Source organism: Ictalurus furcatus, chromosome 2 (genome assembly GCF_023375685.1).
Source record: "Ictalurus furcatus strain D&B chromosome 2, Billie_1.0, whole genome shotgun sequence".
Lineage (NCBI taxonomy): Eukaryota > Metazoa > Chordata > Actinopteri > Siluriformes > Ictaluridae > Ictalurus > Ictalurus furcatus.
In genome coordinates this window covers 39,432,971-39,451,605 of record NC_071256.1, presented here as the reverse complement: position 1 = coordinate 39,451,605, position 18,635 = coordinate 39,432,971, and the positions used below count along the sequence as shown (strand labels likewise).

Sequence of the window (18,635 nt, the reverse complement as noted above, 5' to 3'; positions counted from 1 at the left end):
TACCATCAATCTGTTTTCCCACTTTCCCACTAGATAAAGCTTCCTCTTCCCCCCATGCCTTCATCTGAATCCCTCCTGAGGACAGACTCCTTGTCGAGCACAGACCCTGTTCTGTCTGATGGCTCAGTGGGATCTGCACCATCTCTTGGTCTGAGCCCTGGACCCACATCTGCACTGGACATGAACAGAACCGATATGAACTGTGGTCAGGATAAGATGAAACAGAAAGACGAAGAGGTAAAAAATGGGGAAAAAAATACAGTAAACCTTTTATAGAGACTAGTTGATATATCAAAGAGAAAAATATGCCCCCAATTATTAATATTTGTTATTGAGGGGAAAATAAAAATCCTTTTTATTTAGACTTCTCAAAGCAGTCTCATTAAATGATAATCTTAACACGCTGAACCCTGTGGAAAATAAAAATGGGTACTAGCACATTAGTTGTTGTTGTCAGAATGTGTGAAGATATTAAAATCTGTTTTGTGCACTATTTTATATTTCCAAACCTTTATTAGATGCTGTATATCAGATGTCTGACAGCACTATACTAGTGTCACGAACCCTTAACTGTATAAGTCGTTTACCATTTTGTGCAAGAAGGGTTTCATGTCGTAGCATAAATTAATGTCTATTTATTGCTGCAGTGCTCAAAAAATAATACTGACATAGAAATGATTTGTCTTCTCTCGCTCACATGACCAATTTGAGATGCATTATCAATTTTTTTTTTTTTTACATTTTTTTTTTTTACAAAGAGCTTATATAAATACAGAAAATATAAAATTATAGTTATCATAAATGTATTCATGGGAAAAAAAGAAAATATTTTTCATGCTGCGTATGCATATAGAGAATTTGTGTTTTCTGTTCTTTTATAAAGGTCCAAAATGCTGAAACTTTAATCATACAATCCCTTTCTCTATGCCTTTGTGTACAATTGTACTTGTGAAATTGCTCTTGTTGCCTCAGCAACAGGTAACCTCAGAAGAGAAGGAAGGGACGGAAAAAAAACGGGGGGTGTAATGTAGATATATTTAGTTATTGCATATGTAATGTGGAGATATCTGTGGATTTTCCCCAGATGTCTTGGGAGAGAGACATGGATGAACAGTTGACCCCAGAGGCATGGGCCACCATGCAAAAACTGTCCAGCTCCGTAAGGCACATCTACCTTATTTTGAGATTTGTTAATAGAGAAATTCATAATGTGCATGAAATAATGCTGTAAGAAAGAATGTAAGTAATGTATGTATATGAAGGACTACTAGATAATATTTTACAGACAAGAAGACCATGTGCGTTTATCTAAGAGGGAATGCATTGTCCTCAGCGTGCTGGTGCGTTTAATTCCACTAGAGGGAGCAGTGTAGTCTGAGTGTGAGATGATTGACAGCCTGCCATGATCTATCTGTCCTTAAAAAAATGCAATAAAAGAAGGGGAGAGAGCTGGCTGTTGCCAGGGTAGCTGTTGCCACGGTTACTCATTCATAGTAACCGCTATCCAGCCCCCCTGCTGTACTACCTCCCGTTAGACACACCTAATATACAGCACCATGCAAAAGTATTCAGACTCTTCACCAATTTTCTTATTTTGCCAGATTACTGAATTACACAGATTCTTGTTGCCTCTGTGATATTTAAATTTTTGGAACAGTGTGATTCAAAACGAAGCATTTAATGTCATTGTTTTATAGTAGAAATTATTCTTATAGAAATTAAATAAAATATACTGTATGCACAACATTCCTAAATGCCTTAAGAAGGACACAATTGCCTTCAAATTGATCATTCTAGATGAAAATAAAAATCCCCACATTAAACACTTAATTATTCGGACAATTAATCTGCAGGATAACTAAACTAACAGGAAACTGATGACTAAAGAGCCTTCCATTTAAGGCTATAAAATAAAAAATATTTATTAGGAACCAGTACAACCATTATCCAAGTGTTCTGGTGTCCTGGTGGGCATTGCTGATCCACCAACCAGGGAGTGGAAACTACTCAAACCACTACCTAGAAAATCCCATCCGTTAAATTCTGTGCAAGAAAGAAAGAAAGACTAGTGAAAGAAGCGAGAGAGCAGGCAGAGGAAAAGTGCACCACTCAACGATAAGCTAGGGCTGGATGACAGTGTGGCACAAAAGAAGCCAGTAATCATATAAAAACATTCTGCAATTGGGCAAAAATCACTGTGCACTGTTGCGTAAGATTCTGTGGTCAGACTTTTGACAAAATGAAGAAGAAACACCATGTATCTTTAACCAGAAATTAAAGAAATATATATATAATGCGGAATTAATGCTGCACACACATTAAAAACAGCCATTTGCACAAACAAAGTATGACGGCAGTGGCTGCATTGAGCTGTGGGCTGCTTTACATCAGCAGGTGTCATGCTAAAGAAAGCAGAACGGATGGTAGAAAATACACGCACACACTGCAAGAGAACCTGCTTCAGACTGCTAGGACACCTGAGCAAATATTATTGGAAGACGAAGCTAATTGCTGGAGGACTTGTTGTGCAAGTGACTCTAATGGGAATCCATAACAGTGCTAACATTTCTGATCATACTACGTCTAAAATGCAGCGATAAATAAAGTTTCTGAGTGGTGCAACTATCAAATGCTTTCCTCTGTCGTTAGGAGATCAGAAGGTTGAAGCATAGCCGTCTATGGCTGCTAGAGGAAGACCGCATGATTGGTTCTTTCTTCAGAGCAACACTAACCTGTTGAGTCTGTTAGCTCTTCTTCTCAATTCGTGGCAGTTTGAAAAGATGCAGACTTTGTCTTGGAGGAATGCTTAGTTAGACTTAATTCTCTTCAGAGTTTATTAGCACGTGAGAACTGCTTATGGCTAAACTGTGAGAAATTCTTTCTAATCTCTCAATATGTATCATCTATGTTTTCATCAATCCATGAATCTTCTTCACTGAATCCAGTGTTCCTTCCCTTCCTCCCTTGATCCCCCTCTCTCAGACTGACGACAAGCCATCAGAGCTGAAGTCTGGCTTCATCACGTCCTTTCTAGACTTTCTAAAAACAGAAAAGAAGCCCTCATCCGGCCCGCTCCACATGGACGGATCCAGCCCTGTGCACGAGCCCTCAGTGAAGGGAGGGATTCGTCCCTTATCACCACCTCCACCTCCACCCCCACCTCCAACTCCTCCACCGTTTGGGGAGACAGAGGGGGAAGGAGGTCTCGCGCTGAGCAACTGCCCTTCGCCGTGTAAACGCCTGGACGAGGAACTCAAAAGAAACCTGGAGACGCTGCCGTCCTTCTCCTCCGACGAAGAAGATTCTGTAAGCAAGAACCAGGACCTTCAGAAGAGCATCTCCTCAGCCATCTCTGCCCTCTATGACACACCGCACAGCCTGGCTGCTCTCCCACCCCCTCCCACACCATCTCCACCCCTTTCACAGGCCCCACCCCTTGATACACCTCCACCACCTGCTGATTCAGAGACCTTCCCAGAGCTAGAGACTCAAATGATGACCCATGAGCTTCATACACACACTGAGCTGAACTTGCCGGAGAGGACACACACTCCAGAGGAGGAAGACAATCCCATAGAGGAGGAGGGGCCAGAGGAGCTAGAGGAGGAGAGAATGCAGAAAGAGGAAGATAAAGAAGAGGAGTTAGAGGAAGATGGAGGAGAAGATGAGAACATGGTGCAGAATAGAGAAGAGGACATGGAGAAAGAAGAGGATGCTGAGGAGACGGAGTTCTGTGTTGTCGATGCTCCCAAAGTTGATGGTCAGTGCAGATGTTTTGGATTTGTGGCGTTTGTGATTGTATACATCTGAACAGTTTGTGGGTTCAAGTATAGACGTGTAATTCAAAGATGGAGCTTGGCCTCTCAGCACCTGTGTGCAAACGGGAATCATAAAGGCCACGATATAGTATAGATAAAATTCTAAACATATTCTAAACATTCTAAACAAGCATATAGTACAGCAAAAAATCTGGCATTTTTACAAAACTGGCTTTTCCACAAATGTAAAATATAAATAAAACGTTATTTGTTATTTATTTAGTTAAGTCTTGTGTCTTCAAACAGGAAAATCAATAAATTGTGCCTCACTGGAACTGGAGAACGTTTGCGGCCTTGTTTATAAAAAGGTTCCTATGTCAGATCTGATCTTAAATTCCATGGATCTGTTCTCACATTAAATGTGACATTTAAATTGGGATTTTTTTCAGGTCGGTTCACACTCACTTTTCCTGGTGAGTGACTTTTGAAAGTTGATCATTTCAAGACGCATTTAAATATAAAATATCTCAAACCATTTTAGCCTCATGTTATACAAGTTTAAACAGGTCTGTCTCTCCAAGCCACATTTAAAATTCCTCCCTATAGGTGACACACATGCTCTGTGAATGCCAAAGTTTTACTTTTTGAACATTAGTGGAGTTTTTGATGAGTCAGTTCATGATGCATGTCAGCCCGTTACATATTCATTCATCTAACAGGACAACATGTATATTAACGAACGCTGTTGCTATAGAAACGATAATGTATGTGACTAGAGCCGTGTTGTTATAGAAAATTAATTCACGCCTTCAGATTTGAGAACTTTGTATCGTATAATATGTTATAAGAGTTTATAATATTTTATAAGCAGTACTGCTGTATCCAGTTTTATCTTCTTTGTTGTTTATGTGTGTCTGGACCCGCATTAACCCTCTGCTATATTTGTAATTCGTCTCCACTTTATCCAGATTCTTCATCTGACCCTCCTCTTGCTCCTGCACCACCCTCTCCTCCATCTCTTTCTCCTTCTCCACCCACTTCCTCCTCTCCATCACCTCTTCCTCCTCTTCTCTCTATTCCCTCGCCTCTTCCTGCTCCGGAGGAGGACAGCCCGCAACCACAACTGCAACCGCAACCACAACTTCCGCCTCAGCCTCAGCCGGCTCCACTGCTCCATCAGTCCCTCCCCCCTAGCCCTTCTCCTCCAGCTCTCCCCTCCCCATCTCCACCTCCTCCAACACTTCCTCCATCTGCCACTCCTCCGCCATCCTCCTCCCCTCCTCTGCCCATGGAGTTACCCCACCCTTCACCTCCCTCGCCCCCAACCCCTGAGGATGCCCCCACCCCTCAGATCACCTCCCTCCACCTGGCCAAGAAGCAGGACAACGCGGCCATCGCTGGAGAGAGCGAGGAGGAGGACAGCGAGAGCGGCGGTGAGGGCATTTTCAGAGAGAGAGACGAGTTTGTGGTGCGCACAGAGGACATCGGCACACTGAAGGTAAACATGCATCAACATCTGTTAACATCTGTTACCGTCAACATCCATTACTGCTGGGGGTTTAAATTAGCCAAGTGTGTGACATTGTGTGCTTGTAATGAGTTGTACTTGACCTCCTATCGTCCCTCACTTCCTCTCTCTCTCTCTCTCTCTCTCACACACACACACACAATCCCACCATCTCTTACTCTTTAATCTTCTTTCTTTATCGCTCCATCTTTCTCATCTTTTTCTCCCATTATTATCTCTCTTTCCTTACCTTTCTTTTACTTATCCATACTCTCTCTCTTTTTCCTCTATTTCTTCTTGTATTCTCTTTCTCTGCTTCTTTCTTTCGCTGCATATTTTCCCTTCTTTTTCTCTCCCCACTTTTCTGCCTCTCTGACTCTGACTCTTTCCCTCTTTCTGTGCTCAATTTGGCTCTACCTTATTCTCTTCTTTCTCAATTGTTTCTCTCATTTTCTTTTATCTCTCTTTTCCAACCTCGCTCTTACGCTATCCCTCCATCTTATTCGATTTCTATTCTTTTTTTTTTGCTTTCTAATTTATGTCTCTTTATCTTTTCCCTTCTTTTTATGTTTACTTGCATTCTCTCTTATGCACTCTCTTTCCATCTTTCTCTTATTTCTCTCTCTCTCACTTTCTCCCTATCTTTTTTCTCTCCCCTCACCTGTTTCTCTCTCCTATTCTTCTTCTATCCCACATTCTCTTGCTCTTTCTCCCTTCTCTTCTCTCCCTGCTTCTATCGTTCTTCTTTCTTATCCCTTCATCTTACTCTATCTCGCTCATCTCCTTTTCTCTCTCCATTTGTTCCGATTCCTTTCTCTGCATGTTTTCCCTTCTTCTTCTCTCTCCCACTTTTCCACCTCTCTCGCCCTCATTCCATCTTTCTCTTCTTAATTTCTCGCTCACTTTCTCCATGTTTTCTTTATACCTCCCTCTTTTCCTCTGTAACTCTAACTCTGCTTCTCTATCTCTCTTTCTCTCCTCCTCACCTATACATCTCTTTCTCCTCTCGTCCTCTAGCTGGCTCTGCAGACAGGACGAGAGCCTCCTCCGATTTGGAGAGTGCAGAAAGCTCTGCTGCAGAAGTTCGCACCTGAGATTAAGGACGGTCAGCGGCAGTTCTGTGCCACCAGCAATGTGAGTTGGTCTTCTTTAATGACCTCCTCCATCATTCTGAGAGCTTCTCACCTTCTGTTTGCTCCTCTGTTTCTGCTCTCTGCCAGCTCTGAAGTGAGAAATAAAATATTTTCCTCTCCTCCTCTCACTCATCTGCAGTATCTGGGCTACTTCGGAGACGCAAAAATGAGATATCAACGGCTGTACGTTAAGTTCCTGGAGAACGTGAACAAGAAGGATTACGTGAGAGTGTGTTCTCGGAAACCTTGGCACAGAGCCGGCATTGCACTCAGGTAGAGAATTATAAACACAAAGACACAACCTTCAGAAAGGAACAGAATATCCTCTCAGAAAATCCTGTCAGGTTACCTCATGTTAGCCAGCTAACTAGTGTTAGCATTGAAAATAATTAACATTTATAAAAACTTTAAAATTCTCTCAGAGAATTCTGTCAGGTTACCTCAGGTTAGCCAGCTAACTAGTGTTAACATTGAAAATATTGAACATTTATGAATATAACAAAATAAAAATCCAGTCAGGTTAGCACATGAGAGGCACAAATTAGGAGTAAAGATTATGAACATCTATGAGTACAACCCAAAATCCTGTCAGGTTGCTTACCTGTTAGATTACTGGCTAATGTTAGTAGTGAATATTATCAATTTATGAACATAAAATATCCTGTCAGGTTACCTCATGTTAGCCAGCTAGCTAGTATTAGCAATAAAAAATTCTGAATATTTATGAACATAACCTAAAATCTTCTCAGAAATTGTGTTAGTGTACCTCAGGTTAGCTAGCTAGCTAGTCATAGCTGTGATGATTACGAATATTTCTGAATATAACTCAAAAAACCTGTCAGTTTACTTCATGTTAGCTTAATGAATAGTGTCAGTAGTGAAGATTCAGAATATTTATAAACATAAAAGAGTAATCTTACCTCATGTTAGCCAAATAACTAGTGTTAGCAGTGGAAAATATTGAACATTAATGAGTATAACAAAACAAATCCTGTCAGGTTAGCTCATATTAGCAAGCTAGCTTGTGTTAACAGTAAAGATTCAAAGCATTCATGAACACAACTTAAAACTTCTCTCATAAATCCTTTCAGGTTACCTCATTTTAGCCAGCTAGCAGGTACTAATAGTGAATATACTGAACATTTACGAAAATAACTTAAAAGTCTCTCAGAAATCCTGCCAGATTCACTCAGATTAGCCATGAAAGCATTAGTAGTGAATATTATGAACATTTATCAATATATCTCAATAATCTTGTCAGGTTATGTCATGTTAGCTTACTAGCTAGTTAGAAGTGGATTAGTTAGTAGGTTATTTATGAATATATAATGAACATAACAGTTCTGTCAAAATCCTGTCAGGTTACATCATGGTAGCCAGGTAGCTAGTATTAGCAGTAAACATTCGGGACGTTCATGAACATAATTTTCAGGTTAGCTCATCTAGCTGGCTAGTGTTAGCAGTGAAGTTATCAAACATTCTTCTCAGGTTAGCTCATGTTAGCCATGAAAGCACTGGCAGTAAAGTTTAAGAACATTTATTCAAATGTTATATTTATGAATATATAATAATCCTGTCAGGTTAGCTCATGTGGGCCAGATAGCTAACGTTAGCAAATAAGACACTGAGCATTTATAAAATTATCTTAAAATATCTCAGAAAATCACGTTATGTTGATCATTAAAGTGTTAGTATTTTCATATAATTATGTTTAGATTACAGTCATCATGTTTCTTTTATCTCCGACCAGGCGCCAAACACTTGCTAAGCCGCTGCCCACCATCCGCAGTCAAACTCCGCCCCGTGTGGAACGAGAGGAGAGAGAAAAAGCAAGAGAGAGAGAGAGACAACGAGAGAGAGAGCAGCACGAACAAAGAGAGAGGGAGAGGGTGAAAGAGAGAGAGAGAAGAGAGAGGGAGAAAGAGAGAATGAAAGAGGCAGAACAGAGGGAAAAAGAAAAGCAAGAAAAAGAGAAAGAACGGGAAATGGAACGAGAGCGAGAGAGGGAGGAGAGAGAAAAACAGAGAGAGAAGGAAAGAGAGAAGGAACGAGAGAAAGCAAGAGCAAGGGAAAGAGAGAAACAACAAGATAAGGAGAAGGATAAGGAGAGAGAGAGAGAGAAACATAGAGAAAGAGAGCGTGAAAAAGAGAGGCAGAGGGAGAGAGAGAAGCAACGGGAAAAGGAAAGGGAGGAAAAAGAAAGGGAGAGAGAGCGAGAGAAGGAGAGAGAAAAGGAAAAGAAGCTCCAAGAGAGGCAAAATCAGGAAAAGTTAGAGAGGAGAGGTGGAGCGGAGCGAGGGAGAGTGAAGGAGGAGAAGAGAGGAGGAGCAGGAGGAGAGAAGAGAGCGGAGAAGGCCAGGAGCAGGACTGTGAAAGTGAAGGCGGAGCCTCCACCCAAAAAGAGGAAGAAGTGGCTGAAGGAAGTTCCCTCCTCCGAGTCAGACTCCTCCCCCTCTGCCAGTGAGGATGAAGGTGTGTGTGTGTGTGTGTGTGTGTGTGTGTGTGACTGAATGGTTGATGATGTATGTAACAAAATCAAAGACATGTTTGGTGACTGAAGTGAAGCTACAATGCTAATGTAGCCAACTAACAATCCAAGTGATGGCCATCTTTTCGAATTGCTGTCCTCTTCCACATACATGTGCTCACAGACGCTCTGATTGGTCAGTGTCGCTGTGATTGACAGGTGAGAGAGTAATGGTGTCCCTCCAATCCTGAGAGCACTGACAATTACATTCTCTTGGGCTCCTGGCCATGGATGGGACTCAAACTTATGATCTCCTGACAATATTGCAGTCGCTCTTCAGATCACTTCTGATGTACACCATCAAACTTTGGATGTCTTTAAGCTACACCCCCTACTGGAGTCTGATACTCACCACATCAATGAGTCTGTTTGAGACACCAAACATCTCCACAAAGTCAACTGAGGAGACACCACCATGGGAGGAGTCACACCCACATGTACTGCTCCATGCTAAACTGGTGGCTATGTGCTTCCACCCTTATTACCCTTGTAGTTCCAGTGCAAAGCTAAAGAACTTCAGACACCAAACACACTTCGACAGATTGTGTACGTTTGGGGTGAGGGTGACATTGTGGGTGTTTTTTGGGCTTTAGGTTGAATTATCACTTTAGTATCACACAGAATATGTATGTTTGTTTAATCACAGTGATGTGTGTTTGTATGTTTTTGAAACCCTCTCAGGCTCAGTGCGCAGTGTGATAAACAGTCGAGCGATGAGGGAGATGTTCCGCAGCTATGTGGAGATGTTGGTGAGCACGGCGCTCGACCCAGACATGATCCAGGCGCTGGAGGACACCAACGGTGAGGATAGAGAGTGACTCGGGGAATAGAGGAAAGGATGACTATGATGATGTGAGGGATTGGAGGGCGGGGCTCAGGATAAAGTGAGGAAAGAGACTTGGATGAACATCTAAAACTCTGTTTATGGATCTATGGATGGATGAATGGATACATGGGCTTTAATTTGGTGTATGTGTGTATATGAGCACATGTCCCAAGAAGATCCCAGATGAGTCAGGAGGTTCGATTAGGTATTAATGTAGTGAAGTCATGTGAAGTGACAGCGAATGATCTCCCAAAGTCCTGTACTGTAAATATTCACATGTCCTCCCTCGTGTTTCTAGATGAGCTTTATCTCCCACCCATGAGGAAGATCGACAGCATCCTGAACGAGCAGAAACGCAGATTACTGAGAAGAGTGAACCTGAACGCTCAACACCAGGTACCACCTTCTCCAACTCAAGATTAGAAAAAGATATAGCTGTTCTTTTTACCTCCATTTAATCTTCCTGTGTGTGTGTGTCTGTGTGTTATACAGGAAGCTCTACACATGTATCCTCAGATGAGTGCTGATGCTCTGGAGTCCGGCATGGTGAAAGTACGGCTCGGCGGAGAAGGATATAACCGCAAAACTCTCAACCGTGTCAAAAAGAGTCTGCCCAAGCAACAGGTAAACACCAAAAACTAAATTAACACTAAAACCAGGAAACTAAACAACAAAGCAGACATTTTTAGAGCAGCTGTTAAACAAACACCTTGAGATGCTGGCACTGACTATGACTGAGTGTTGACCAATCTAAATAGATACACCCATGAGCACTCTCAGATGAAGCGAATAACTTTGATTAGCTCATAACAATGGTGCATGTCACGGTCTGGACATATAAGACGGTAAGTGAATAGTCGGTTCTTGTAGTCGACGTGTTGGTTGTGGGAGAAATGGGCAGGCGGAAGACCTGAGCAACGTTGACATGGGCCAAATTAAAGCAGAGATCAGTGACAGGGTTTGGGCTCCCTAGGCTCATCAGTGCATGAGGATGGTGTGCTTTGTCTTGTCTGGTCCGAACTGAGAGAAGGGCTACTGTGGCACTGGAAATTTTAATGATGGTTAGAGGAGGAATGTGTCAGAACACACAGAGCATCACAGCTTGCTGCGTATGGGGCTTCGTAGCTGCAGACCGCTCAGAGTGCCCATGCTGACCCCTGTACACCGCTGAAAGCTCCTACAATGGGCACGTGAGCATCAGAACTGGACCATGGAGAGATGGAAGAACGTGGCCTGGTCCGACGAATCCCATCATCACATGGACGAGCGGGTGTGGAAGTGATGGCACCAGGATGCACTGTGGGAAGAAGACAAGCCAGAGGAGACAGTCTGATGCTCTTGCCAATGTTCTGCTGGGAAACCTTGTGGAATTCACGTGGACGTCAGTTTGACACACACCACCACCCTAAACATCGTTCGGACCAGGTACACCACTGCAATGGATCCTACCTCTTTCAGCAGGATAATGCGCCCTGCAGCACCGCACACACATTGTTCAGGAATGGTCTGAAAAACATGAAGAAGAGTTCAAGGTGTTGACTTGGTTTCCAAATTCAACACATCCCAATCTGTTCCAGCATCTGTGGGATGTGCTGGACAAACAAATCCGATCCAGCATCTGTGGGTTTTGCTGGACAAACAAATCCGATCCAGCATCTGTGGGATGTGCTGGACAAACAAATCTGATCCAACTTAAAGGATCCCCTCCTAAAGTCTTGGTGCCAGACACCACTTATTAAATGGTAAAATAATGAATTAAACTGTAATAAAAACCTAGCCTTACAGTGTGTTCTGTGACGTTGCATCGATTCATTACAACACGATGGATGTTTATAAAAGTGCTGGTATTTTAGTATAGAAAAGATCTCATCTCTTTTCTCACCGCTAAGGTAAAACTGTGTGGGAGAGGATGTTGCACTACAAAAAAGAGCCAATTTCCTGTGTCAACAGAAAGTTTTTACAGGAATGGAAACATCCTGTATTAGAACATTAATCTGAGAAGTGTGACTTCAGAGCAAACTCTAGGGAAGTTATAAACACACGGCGCCACCAGACGAACTATCCCTGACTGTAAAACTTCCAAGCTGAGCTATCAATAAGTTCTGTTCATTTTATTCCTCTTTCTGTCCCTCAGGATCTGAAGCTGTCGACAGAGATGTGTCGGATCTACAGCCTGTACCACTCGCTCCATCATTATAAATATCACACCTTTCTGCACTGCAAGAAGGAGGTACAGATAACCTCGCGTTTATTCACGTGTGCTGTGGAGAACTGTAATACTGTACTGTCTAACGCTGTGTCCGTATTGTCATGATGTACAGTAGTGGTGTCTGAAAACACAGCGGACTCTGTTGGTCCTGTAATGCAGTGCGACCTGTAGTGTACACATGATGCACCCTAGCATCTATGGAATACCCATAATGCACTGTGTTGTTTGGTTTGATTCACACTACAATGGGAATTCCATATCTTTTCGAAGAATCAGATCATTTGGCTCAGCTCACCAATAAAAGTCGACTCTTTTGGTTCCCAAATGACTCATTGCCATGTTTTTTCTAAACCGGATTCATTTTACGATATTTTGACTTTTCATTGTTCTTTTCTTACTCTTACATACAGTCTCTTACTCTACCTCCTAATTAACAGAATAACATTACTCTCCATTGGATCTTACATCATCAAGCAGTAGTGAAGCGGATCTTTCGTCATGTCGATTCATTCACACGCACAGCTGAGTGTCAAACACACGACTCACCGTTCACACTAATGAGCAGCTCAGATGTTTCCAGGGAAGCATTTTGTTTAATGCGATTATCTACATCTGAGGAGAAAAGGCTCATGTATGTGAGTCGATTCTCAACGTTCACCTAAAAGAGCTGACTCAAGGAGTTGACTCATTTTCAAATGACTCCTCAGTAATTCACCTGCCGTTCACTCGCTCACTCACTTTAGACAGCAACATCCCTTCTTGGCATTTTGCTCTTAAATGTGTAGCTGCAGTGAGTTGTTAGCATGGAATTAGCAAAACCACAAAACTAGCATCCATGCTAATGACATGAGGACATTATGGACTTTCTGTTTATTTACTTACATGGTAAATGGTGCACTTATATAGCGCTTTTATCTAAAGCGCTTTACACTGTGTCTCATTCACCCATTCACACACACACTCACACACCAACGGTAGCAGAGCTGCCATGCAAGGTGCTAACTTGCCATCGGGAGCAACTTGGGGTTCAGTGTCTTGCCCAAGGACACTTCGGCATGTGGAGTCACGTGGGCCGGGAATCATACCGCCAACCCTATGATTAGTGTACAACCCGCTCTACCACCTGATCCACAGCTGCCCCATTTACTTAAAATGTTTGGGGGTTTTTTGTTTATTAATAATTTACTTTCAGTCTATAATTTGAGTAATAGTGGTGTATGTGTCCTCGGCAGTCAATTTCACAATAACTGAATTTTAAATAAAAAGGAAAGAGAGAACTTCCTTTTCTTCCTCCCATGATCGTCAGAATCATGGGACATTTAGCATTTCCGATGATGAAACTTAAACCTGTGACTTGTGGGATGGTTTAAATACTTCATACTTGTGAAGTGTAGGGCTCTAGGACTTGAGACTGGTCTTGAGGAATTTTCTGTTTTGTTCTTGGACACTGGTCTCGTTAACCATGTCTTGATCTCAGCTGAGTTTGACTTGGCTTTGACCTTCGACCCCCTTAAGACATGGTCTTGGCTCTATCTCGGCTAGTCGTGTCTCGGACGGGAGAATGTCCGTCTTGACTACAGCACTAGTGAATATTTTGAGCGAGTGAAATAACATGTAAATGTTTCATTAAGTGGTTAAAAGATTTCACATAATAATAATTAAAAAAAAAAAAAAAAGTTTCTGCAGTATTTTAATGATAAGTTTTAATGATAGTGGGATGAGACAGTAGATGAATAGATATAGGTTTATATACTGCGTGTACAATGTCTGTTATCTTTACTTTACACACAGATTTGTAAATGTGATATCAGTGGCACGCAGATGGCGTCCTGATGGTCGAATCACTCGTCTGTTTAGCGTTTCTGATTTTCCTCTTACAGGAACAGTGTGTATTTCAGAGACTGTGTAAGATTCCGCCTCGTCGTCTGGTGATCAGGAGTTTTGGGTTTATTGTTGGAAGTTTAAAACCTGTTCGCTCATGTGTACAGAGCAGGCTCACGTAGCGTCTTCTCTGACGTGAAGTTTGAAATCTTCACGTGTCGGAGGAAGCACTTCTCCTCAACCTCACCCTCGACTGATAGAAAGTGGAATTGTCTGTGACATTGCTCAACCGATCCTGAGTTCGGATCTTGACAGTGACACAGCCATCTGTATCCTGGAGTCCAAGAGAACAAACTTGTCCGTGCTCTCAGGGTGGGAGGGGCATACTCTGTCTTCCCCATCAATCACAGCGACAGTAGCCGATCATGGCCATCTATATATGTATGTGGAAGAGGACAGAGAGCGCTTTCCTCTGAGCGTGTTACGCCGCCCTGTGATGCAGCATGAGCAGCAGTTTGAAGAGATGCCGTTGGCTTCATGTGTCTCAGAAGAAGCAGGTATTAGCCTTCAGTTAGTGAGTTATTGTTTGGGAATGTACACGTTCTAAATGAATCAAAACAATGGGTGCTTCCGAAACTGGCGTGAGCCCATAACCCAGAAATCAATCAGTCCTCCATCTTTAAGGGCTCAGTGAGAGAGGAGAGAAAAGACAGGAGGGTTCTCGAGCGAAGACACACAGGTGCTTCCTGTGCAAAGTATTTTTTGGTTGTGTGTAAATTCTCCATCATTCCTGAAAAAACCCTAAAATCTGATATATTTAACACGATGAGTATAATCTTAAGCGTGTGATGTAGCTACACGTGCAGTAGCGTTTTAATGATAGAAAACTCTGTGTGTAATCAGTGTTGTGTAAATGCAGTTAGTACAGTAACTACTGACGTCATCGATAAGTAAAGTCACTAAAGTCTGTTTAAAGTGGTTTAAAGTTAAAACTCTTTCCTTGCTTTCACAGAGCGAGGAACGAAGAAGCGAGGAAAAGAAATAAGAAGCACAATTATTTCATTTTCCTTTCGTTTGGTCACTACTCCAGTGTGTGTCGCTCTGTAACGAGTCAACTCTTTGACCCAGTTCTTTTAACTGAACTTTGAGAACCGACTCATGTTTATGGAGAACCGTAATCGCTGCTTTGATGCATTTGATGGAAACTTTGCCATGTTCGATTGGAATCTGTAAAGCTACTAACATTACTCACACAGCGCAGTTGTGACAAAAATACATCCACTGAATGTTAACAACAACTGAATAACAGTTTAGAGACCGTTCGAGTAAGAATCTGTTTGGTGTGTGTGTGTGTGTGTGTGTGTGTGTGTGTGTGTGTGTGTCTTTTATAAAAGAATAACACTACTATTCAGTGTTAATCAGGAAGATTTTACTGAACACTTTAAGTGATAGAAGAACAGTTTAAGTAAAAGTGCAATGACTTTGGCCAGTTTTGTGGAGAAAAATGGCAAGGAATCATTTGGGAGCCAAAAAGAGTCGACTCTTATTTAAGTGACTCATTTAAAAGCGCTGGAATTCCCATCACTATTCGCTAGGTTCTTTAACTGATTGAAATGTATTTTAAAGAGCTAAAGAGCACCGGTTTGTTAGCGGGGAACGTTTCTGTGTGTCGGCGAATGGCCATGTAAATTTGTAGAATAAAGAATCAGTTTGTCCCGTGTTTTCTGTAGACATCTGTTTTTATCCACTCTGTTTGTTGAGTGACTGTGATGATTCAGGCCTGCTGTTAATCAGAGCGTTTTAATTTAGAAACCGTTGTGAAATCTGCTGGTCCATCGTGTTTAGGACCAAACGAAGAATCAGAGTGTTTTAGGACTAACGGGAGGAAGTGCGATGAACTGCAGTGTGTCAGGGTTCTCTGCCTTAAAGAACATGTCCACCCTGAAACACATTAAATGTGTTTATATTGAAGAATATAATATTGTCAGTGGATTTTGTGAGTAAATGTTCGGCGCTGATACAAGAACAGATTGATGATTTATTGGAATTTATTTTGCATTAAACTTTTCTCTTTGTAGAAACCGTAAAAACATGGCTGTGGACGTTCTTCCTTGGATAGCTTTAAGACTGGAATAGCTAAGAACAGTTTATATCTAAGTCTCCTTCATTGAACAGTTGATAACTTCAGTTCGATACAATAGACTTTAAGTTAAAGCTATAATAAATAGCTTATACTCATAATTTCCTGGTTACACAACTGCATATAGTATTAGCATATTTATAGAAGTGGTGTATTTATTTATAATCACACTATCCAGTGTCAGCCAGGTGAAGACGGGTTCTCTTCTGAATCCGGTTCCTCTCGAGGTTTCTTCCTCATATCTTCTCAGGGAGATTTTCCTCACCACCGTCACCTCTGGCTGCTCATTAGAGATAAATGTATGAATGTAAAATTTATATCTGTAATTTGTACATAACTGTAAAGCTCCATTGTTAAACAGATACACTCGAACTGAAGTGATTTAGTCTCTCCTCCTGGTTTCAGACGGACAGTATCGAGCAGGCGGCGGACGATCCCGGGCAGGAGGAGGTGGTTCAGCAGTGCATGGCCAACCAGAGCTGGCTGGAGACCCTCTTCAATTCCTTCATCGAACTGCTGACTCTTAGCAACAAGCCTTGAAGGGCAAAGGTCAAAGGTCAGAACACGCTCAGAGCGGCGGAGAGGAGAGTGAAGCGTTACTGAACCGTTACAGACCTCCGAGCAGCAGGACGTTCGAATGTACCAAGTTCCTGACACAGTCCTGTAGAAGGAGCGAGACGTGTCCTGGGATGCTGCAGTGTCACTTGAAAATGTTTTCTTTTTTATGTTTTGTTTTGTGAAACATTTCGTTTCTTGTATTTTGTGAAAAACAGGAGGCAGAAAGAAAAGAGAAAAGAGAGAATATGTGAAGATGTGAAGAAGGGTAGAGACAGTGCCCAGGGGAACAGGGTTAGAGCCTCGAACGCTACGTTCCATGCACACTCTTCTTAAATATATAAATATGTATTATTATTATTATTATTATTATTATTATTATTATTATTGACATTTATTATTTGTATTATTTATACAAGGACATTTGTAACAAGTGCACCCCTTAAAAGCCTAAAGCTGGGGCCGTTTGCTGTTATTTTGAATAATAATATTTGTTTTATTAAAATGTACATGACATGGCCTACCCATAATTCCCTGCTCTTCCCGCCTCTGAAAGAACTGAAGTTAAAAAAAAAGGGGGGGGGGGGATTTAAAGGGAGAGTCTAACGCTGTGTGTGATGTCATTTTTTCTCAGAAAAAAAAGAACAAAGACAAAAATGTATTTAAACTTAAAAACGTGTTTCTTTCTGTTTGTTCTTCAAAAGAAAAAAAGGGAAAAAAACGGATGAAACGGCATATCTGTTCGTTTTCTCAAAGAAAGCGTGATGGTGCAGAGGGATGTAACATTTTTTTAATGTGAAAATGTCTGTGTTTGTTTTTTTTTTAATCTGTTGATCGTTTGCTATGATGATGATGATGATTATTATTATTATTATTATTATCATTTTGGAGCTTTTTTGTTTTATTTCTCTGTAAATATTGTACAGCTGCTTCAGTCTCATCTGAAAATGAGCGCTCCTGTATTTGATGACTGCAAATAAAATCCGAAAAAATTAAAAAAGTTCAGGAGATGAAAATGGTGGGAGAATCCGAAACCAGGCATGTGGAAACTCAGCAGGTGGAACTGAGTGATAAATTCACTTCTTAATAACTTTAAATCTTTAAATCTAAAGTTACGGCTGTAGCTTGTTTTGGGAAAATGCTAGAATATTCTCTTTTTTTTAATTGAATGTGTTAGTGTTAAAAAATTAACACTCATTAAAGGTGCAGTCAGTGTTTTTTTTCTCTTTAAATTTGGACACTTTTAATTAAATACACAGGAGATAAAAAACAAATAATGATGAACCACCAACATCAGGACAAGGAGACGGATCTACTCACCTGTCAATCATGCATGTTGATTCAGAAAGCTCCGCCTTTTGCACCAGCATTCGAGTGTTATAGGACGCTTTCTCATACAGCATGTTTAGTGAGTTTAAACAGAACCCTGATGTGTTCTCCTCTTCGGTGCGGTTCTTTAGCAGAACACACTCGGGCCATCACGCTCGGGTCGGAGAGCGCCTGAGAGAGGTTTCGGTCTGCTTCTGAATGAACTCTAGTGAGAAAGTGATTTGACTCTGAATCGACTCAGTGCAGGAAGTGAATCAGTCACGCTGTGTGTTTTGGGGTTTTTTCTCTAGCTGTGAGCTGATAAACTGAGGCACAGGACAGAGCTGTAGTGGTTCTGGAGATTTGGACTGACGGAAGAAAGAAAACCCGGTGCGAAACACAAAATGTTTTAAACGAGTTATTTATATAATTATATAATCGTTTATTTCTGGATACGTGTTGTCTCTGTGCTTGGGGGATTTTTGTCCTTTCTATGTGCACTTTGTAAAGGTTTGTTAGATTTCTTTTCTTGTTTTTGTTTGTTTGTTTTTGGCTCGTTTAAATATTTGATGTGTGAAACCAAACCAAATAGCGAAAGCCAAAAGAACGCATTTCTCTCTGGATAAAATGGACCAATAGGTGTGAAAGGGGTGTTACTGTAGTGTAGTGTTTGGGGGTGTGGCTTTGGAGCAAACAGTACCACTAAAATCACTGACTACACCTTTAACATACCTAGAGTCAGTTTGAATCTTTAGTAGTTTATCAGAACAGCGTATACATAGTGCTCTCAGTTTTCTCTTCTTTTAAAAGTCTTCATTTGGTGCATTTGAATTGATATTCATCGTGAGATC

At 41.4% G+C, this 18,635-nt stretch overlaps 1 protein-coding gene across 2 annotated transcripts in view; it reads left to right on the top strand.

Annotated features, from left to right (window-relative positions):
* The window catches only part of prr12b (proline rich 12b), a 33,702-nt gene extending 16,677 nt beyond the window's left edge, over positions 1–17,025 (top strand). Inside the window, exons 5-16 of one of the 2 annotated variants that reach the window (XM_053619356.1) lie at positions 34–237; positions 1,085–1,159; positions 2,983–3,760; positions 4,727–5,256; positions 6,283–6,399; positions 6,538–6,671; positions 8,149–8,870; positions 9,607–9,726; positions 10,050–10,147; positions 10,244–10,375; positions 11,886–11,981; positions 16,327–17,025. In XM_053619356.1, coding sequence (XP_053475331.1) covers positions 34–237; positions 1,085–1,159; positions 2,983–3,760; positions 4,727–5,256; positions 6,283–6,399; positions 6,538–6,671; positions 8,149–8,870; positions 9,607–9,726; positions 10,050–10,147; positions 10,244–10,375; positions 11,886–11,981; positions 16,327–16,461 — 3,141 coding nt within the window. In that variant the 3' untranslated portion in view covers positions 16,462–17,025. Of the gene's footprint in view, positions 1–33; positions 238–1,084; positions 1,160–2,982; positions 3,761–4,726; positions 5,257–6,282; positions 6,672–8,148; positions 8,871–9,606; positions 9,727–10,049; positions 10,148–10,243; positions 10,376–11,885; positions 11,982–16,326 lie in introns of both variants that reach the window. The other variant, XM_053619346.1, reaches the window with a different exon arrangement.
* The last annotated feature ends 1,610 nt before the right edge of the window (positions 17,026–18,635 follow it).